General features: G+C 49.4%; 1 protein-coding gene across 1 annotated transcript in view; it reads left to right on the top strand.

The window, feature by feature from the left end:
* Positions 1-1922: 1922 nt before the first annotated feature.
* Positions 1923-6000, top strand: part of celf6 (CUGBP Elav-like family member 6) — a 325625-nt gene continuing 321547 nt past the window's right edge. The window contains 1 exon segment of the mRNA XM_055662935.1: positions 1923-2187. Within this exon segment, the coding sequence (XP_055518910.1) occupies positions 1947-2187 (241 nt within the window). The 5' untranslated portion in view covers positions 1923-1946.

Below are 6000 nucleotides of genomic sequence, written 5' to 3'. Positions count from 1 at the left end.
CCCTTAAGAGTTTTGTAAGTTTCTATAAGATCCCCTCTCAATCTCCTAAATTCTAGAGAGTATAAACCAAGTCTATCCAGTCTTTCTTCATAAGACAGTCCTGACATCCCAGGAATCAGTCTGGTGAACCTTCTCTGCACTCCCTCTATGGCAATAATGTCTTTCCTCAGATTTGGAGACCAAAACTGTACGTTTAAACTAATACTCCAGGTGTGGTCTCACCAAGACCCTGTACAAGATGTTGGTTTTAAATCGAAGATAGACACAAAATGCTGGAGTAACTCCGTTGGACAGGCAGCGTCTCTGGAGAGAAGGAATGGGTGATGTTTTGGGGTCGAGACTCTTCTTCAGACAGTCTTACAATTTTCTTGTAGACAATTATCCCCCAAGCTTCTTTGGAGCGTCGGAGGAAACCGGGGCACCTGGAGAAAACCCGGGTGTACTCGAAACCCGAATGTACAAACTCCGTACAGACAGCGCCCAAGGTCAGATATAAACCTGGGTCACTGGGACTGTAAAGGGCCACTCCCACTTTCATGAGGTATTTCCAAATTCTCCCGTATTTTCCCCTTGATTCAAACTCGCAGAAAGATCGTAACGAGTCCGTAGGAGGTCGTAGATATATCGTAGTGAGTCGTTATGCCAGCTGTAGGTACTCGTGGCATCGGGTAAGTCGGGACGTTTATTCCAGCCCGATAAAAAATGTCCACGTGTAAAAAAATGGTCGGGGTGACTCCCTCTCCCCCCTCCCTCTCTCTCCTCTCCCATCTCCTCTCCCCCCCCCCCCCCCCCCCCCCCCCACCCCCCCCCCCTCCGCTCTCTCCCTCTCTCTCTCCCTCTCCATCGCTCTCCCTCTCTCTCTCTTCCTCCCCTCCCCTCTCTCTCGCTCCATCTCTGTCTCTGACACATGCTCTCCAGGGATACAGCTGGCAGTGTCTCCAGCTGGTGGAGAGGGAGACCAGACCTGCACTGTACTTCAAACAAGGAGGAAACTTGCCACTCAATACTTGAAGGGGAGCGGACCGACCCAGCAAGCTGTGGGTTAAGGCGATGCCAGCTCGCTCCTGACGCGGTGTGTGTGTGTGTTGGTTCAAATCTCCCTCTTACCCCTTCAACACAGGCTGGACTGAAGAAGTGTGTGTGTGTGTGTGTGAGAGTGTGTGTGTGTGTGTGTGTGTGAGAGAGTGTGTGTGTGTGTGTGTGTGTGTCAGTGTGTGTGTGTGTGAGTGTGTGTGTGTGTGTGTGTGTGTGTGTGAGTGTGTGTGTGTGTGTGTGTGTGAGTGTGTGTGTGTGTGAGTGTGTGTGTGTGTGTGTGTGTGAGAGAGAGTGTGTGTGTGTGTGTGAGTGTGAGTGCCTGTGTGAGTGCCTGTGTGTGTGTGTGTGTGTGACAGTGTGTGTGTGAGTGTGTGTGTGTGTGAGTGTGTGTGAGTGTGTGTGTGTGTGGGGGCTGTGTGTGTGTGTGTGTGTGTGTGTGTGTGTGTGTGTGTGAGTGTGCGTGTGTGTGTGAGTGTGAGTGTGTGTGTGAGTGTGTGACAGTGTGTGTGTGAGGTGACTGTGTGTGTGTGTGACTGTGTGTGTGTGAGGTGTGGCTGTGTGTGTGTGTGGGGGGGGGGTGTGTGTGTGTGTGTGTGTGTGTGTGACAGTGTGTGTGTGTGTGTGTGTGTGTGTGTGTGTGTGTGTGTGGTGAGGGGGCTCTGTGTGTGTGTGTGTGTGTGACAGTGTGTGTGTGTGTACCCAGTAACATTTATTCAGCATCAAGCAAGCATCCCTGACGTCAGTTATTTGCAGACTCCTAGTTAAAGAGGGCTGACGTGAGCGAAGAGAGAGAGATAGAGAGAGATAGAGAGAGAGAGGGGGGGGGGGAGAGGGAGAGGGAGGGAGGGAGGGAGGGAGAGAGAAAGAGAGAGAGAGAGAAAGAGAGAGAGAGAGAGAGAGAGCGCTTGAAGATGGCCACGATGAGCAACGGTGTACAGCTAGACGCCAACAATAGTGGCGGCAGCGGGCGGATGAACGGTCTGAGCCACAGTCAGAACACCATCCCGATGAAGGATCACGACGCCATCAAACTGTTTATCGGGCAGATTCCCCGCAACCTGGAGGAGAAGGACCTAAAGCCCCTGTTCGAGGAATTTGGGAAAATCTACGAACTGACTGTGTTGAAGGACCGCTTCACTGGTATGCACAAAGGTCTGTGTGAACCGAACCTTCAATCCTACCGAGTGGGGATGTTGCTGGGTACAGCGGAGCCGGAGCTGTGAGTGGGTGTGTGTGAGAATGAGTGTGTGTGTGTGTGTGTGTGTGTGTGAATGAGTGGGTGTGAGAATGAGTGTGTGTGTGTGTGAGTGAGTGTGTGTGTGAGAGTGAGTGTGTGTGTGTGTGAGTGAGTGTGTGTGTGTGTGTGAGAGTGAGTGTGTGTGTGTGAGTGAGTGGGTGTGTGTGTGAGAATGAGTGTGTGTGTGAGAATGAGTGTGTGTGTGTGAGTGAGTGTGTGTGTGTGTGAGAGAATGAGTGGGTGTGGTGTGTGTGTGTGTGTGAGAATGGTGTGTGTGAGAATGAGTGTGTGTGTGTGAGAGAGTGTGTGTGGGTGAGTGAGTGTGTGTGTGTGAGTGCCTGGAAGCGAGCGTGTGTAAGATATCGTGTGTGTGTGTGTAGAGAGAGAGAGAGATTGTGAGTGTGTGTGTGTGTAAGAGTGGGTGTGTAAGAGTGGGTGTGTGGGTGTGATAGTGTGTGAGAGAGTGTGTGAGTGTGTAGAGAGAGAGAGAGATTGTGTGTGTGTGTGTGTGTAAGAGTGGGTGTGCGGGTGTGATAGTGTGTGAGAGAGAGAGAGTGTGTGTGTGTAAAAGAGTGGGTGTGTAAGAGTGTGTGTGTGGGTGAGACAGTGTGTGTGTAAAAGAGTGGGTGTGAGAGAGATTGTGAGTGTGTGTGTAAGAGTGGGTGTGATAGTGTGTGAGAGAGATTGTGAGTGTAAGTGTGAGAGAGAGAGAGTGTGTGTGTGTAAAAGAGTGGGTGTGTGAGAGAGAGTGTGTATGTGAGTGGGCGTGAGAGTGTGTGGGCGTGAGTGAGAGAGTGTGTGTGGGTGTGAGACTGAGTGTGCAAGCGAGTGTGTAAAGGGAATGGGTTGCTTCTCTATGATATGCCTTCTCCTCTCCCCTATACCTAACCACCAACACCTCCTCCTCTGCCACCTGTCTAAACCCACCTGTGTTTTATCTTTTGCCCAACGCCTCTCTCCCTCTCCCTCCCCTCCCCTCCGTTACATCCACCAAGCCGTCATTAAAGTTTCCTGAATGTACAAGCCCACTACATCCAGCTGTGTGTGTGTGTGTGTGTGTCTGCCCCGGCACTTATACAGATGTTGGGAGGAAAGGGTCTAACCATGTACACATCTGTGACTCCCCGTCGCCTTAGGGGGAAAAAAACCACCCCCACAACCAAAGTTGATGATATGTTCAGGTGGATTTGGAGACTGGATCTCTCTCTCTCTGTGTGAGCGTTTAAGAAGGAACTGCAGATGCTGGGAAAATCGAAGGTAGACAAAAATGCTGGAGAAACTCAGCGGGTGCAGCAGCATCTATGGAGCGGAGGAAATAGGCAACGTTTCGGGCCGAAACCCGAAAGGGTTTCGACCCGAAACGTTGCCTATTTCCTTCAGGGTTTCGGCCCGAAACGTTGCCTATTTCCTTCACTCCATAGATGCTGCTGCACCCGCTGAGTTTCTCCAGCATTTGTGTCTACCTCTGTCTGAGCCTTCACTGTAAATCTCTAAACAAACAAAACAAAAAAAGGGTAGACCCGCATTTAAAACTGACGTTGGAATGTCCCTGCTCCAGATTGTGCTAATATCTCGAATTAAAAGTGCATTTGTGCCAATTCGCAGCGATTAAGGTTTCCCTAAAATCTACAAACTCCAAGCCTATGCATTCTAGATTCTAGTCCACGCGCGAGATTTAACACTGGTTTTCCCAATCAGTCTGATTGCACTTTTGGTGTCCAATCTGTTAATTAGTTTCATTTTAATCCCCCCACCCCCTTTACCCTAAATTCTATATTGAACCAGCAGGTGCAAGGCAACACAGCCCTGTCTGATGTATGTGTGTATGTGTGTAGTTTGATGTAAACGTCGGCTGGTTGTGTTAAGGCCTGACTAGGTCAGGTAAATCCCCCTCTATCAGGTAAATTGCATCATTTCAAACCCTTGTTCCTATTCTAATGTTGAGTTCACTTTTTTTAAAATTTTAAATCTCTTTTTCGATGGTGTGTGTGTGTAGAGGGGTAGAGAGACCTGGTCTATTTACTAAAGGTCCACACTAGGTAACACTGCACATGTGTCTAAGCAGGAACTGTGCAGATTCTAGGAAATCGAAGGTAGACAAAATTGCTGGAGAAACTCGGCGGGTGAGGCAGCATCTATGGAGCGAAGGAAATATCTAAAGCAGCATCTATGGAGCGAAGGAAATATCTAAAGCAGCATCTGTGGAGCGAAGGAAATATCTAAAGCAGCATCTGTGGAGCGAAGGAAATAGGTAACGTTTCGGGTCGAAACCCTTACGGGTTTCGACCCGAAACGTTGCCTATTTCCTTCAGGGTTTCGACCCGAAACGTTGCCTATTTCCTTCGCTCCGTAGATGCTGCTGCACCCGCTGAGTTTCTCCAGCATTTTTGTCTACCTCGGAAAAACACTGCACACTAGTTACTGACCACAAAATCTGGTCAACTAGTGCAATCAGTTGCAACGTATTAACATAGCAACATGGAAAATCAGTGCAGGAGTCGGCCCTTCGAACCGGCACCACCATTCAATACGATCATGGCTGATCATCCAGAATCAGTACCCCGTTCCTGCTTTCTCCCCATATCCCTTGGTTCCCTTAGCCCGAAGAGCTATAATCTAACTCTCTCTTGAATACACCACGGCTGGTCGGAGTTTGTTAAATCGCCGGGCCTTAATGGAGATGCGATTTCCTCCCATTGGGTTTTTTTTGGAGACGTCTAACGGGAGATGTCAATGACTTTATTCTGTACATTAACCTGCACACGTTTGGTCTGAAGAAGGGTTTCGACCCGAAACGTTGCCTATTTCCTTCGCTCCATAGATGCTGCTGCACCCGCTGAGTTTCTCCAGCATTTTTGTCTACCTTCGATTTTCCAGCATCTGCAGCTCCTTCTTAAACACGAGTTACTCCAGGTTTATCGTGTCTGTCTTCGGTGTAAACCAGCATCTGCAGGAAGATAAGAGCTTGTTGGATACACACACACACACACACACACACACAGCCTATTTCCTTCGCTCCATAGATGCTGCTGCACCCGCTGAGATTCTCCAGCAATTTTGTGTACCTGAGAACGTGTTACATTTTCCTTTCCCCATGCCCGAACCCCCCCAAACCTATGTCCCCCTCGATTCCCCTACTCTGTGCATCAACCAGACATGGCTCGAAGGGCCGAATGGCCCACTACTGCACCTATTGTCTATTATCTATTCCTCTCGTGATTTTATACACTGCTCCGGTTTCCTCCCACACTCCAAAGACTTGCGGGTTTGCAGGTGAAATGGGCTTCGGTAAAAATCGTTAATTGTCGTGTGTGTGGGTGTGTGTGTAGTATGGAGGGCCGAAGGGCCTGTTTCCGGACTGTATCTTCAAACTAAACTAGTGTGTGAGCGGGTGTCGTGCTGGTTTGTGGGTGGTTTAAGAAGGAACTGCAGATGCTGGAAAATCGAAGGTAGACAAAAAATGCTGGAGGAACTCAGCGGGTGCAGCAGCATCTATGGGGCGAAGGGATAGGCGACGTTTCGGGCCGAAACCCTTCTTCAGGTTTGTAGGTTAATTGGATTGGAATAAATGTAGTTGTCCCCCCTAGTGTGTGTGTGTGTGTGTGGGATAGTGTGCGGGGATTGCAGGACGGCGCGGACTCGGTGGGCCGAAGGGCCTGTTTCCATGCTGTATCTCTAAACTAAACTAAACCTGTCTTTTTTTTAAACTCCAAACTCGTAGCTTGATG

This window comes from Leucoraja erinacea, chromosome 36 (genome assembly GCF_028641065.1).
Source record: "Leucoraja erinacea ecotype New England chromosome 36, Leri_hhj_1, whole genome shotgun sequence".
Classification (NCBI taxonomy): domain Eukaryota; kingdom Metazoa; phylum Chordata; class Chondrichthyes; order Rajiformes; family Rajidae; genus Leucoraja; species Leucoraja erinaceus.
This window is presented reverse-complemented; position numbering and strand designations above follow the sequence as displayed.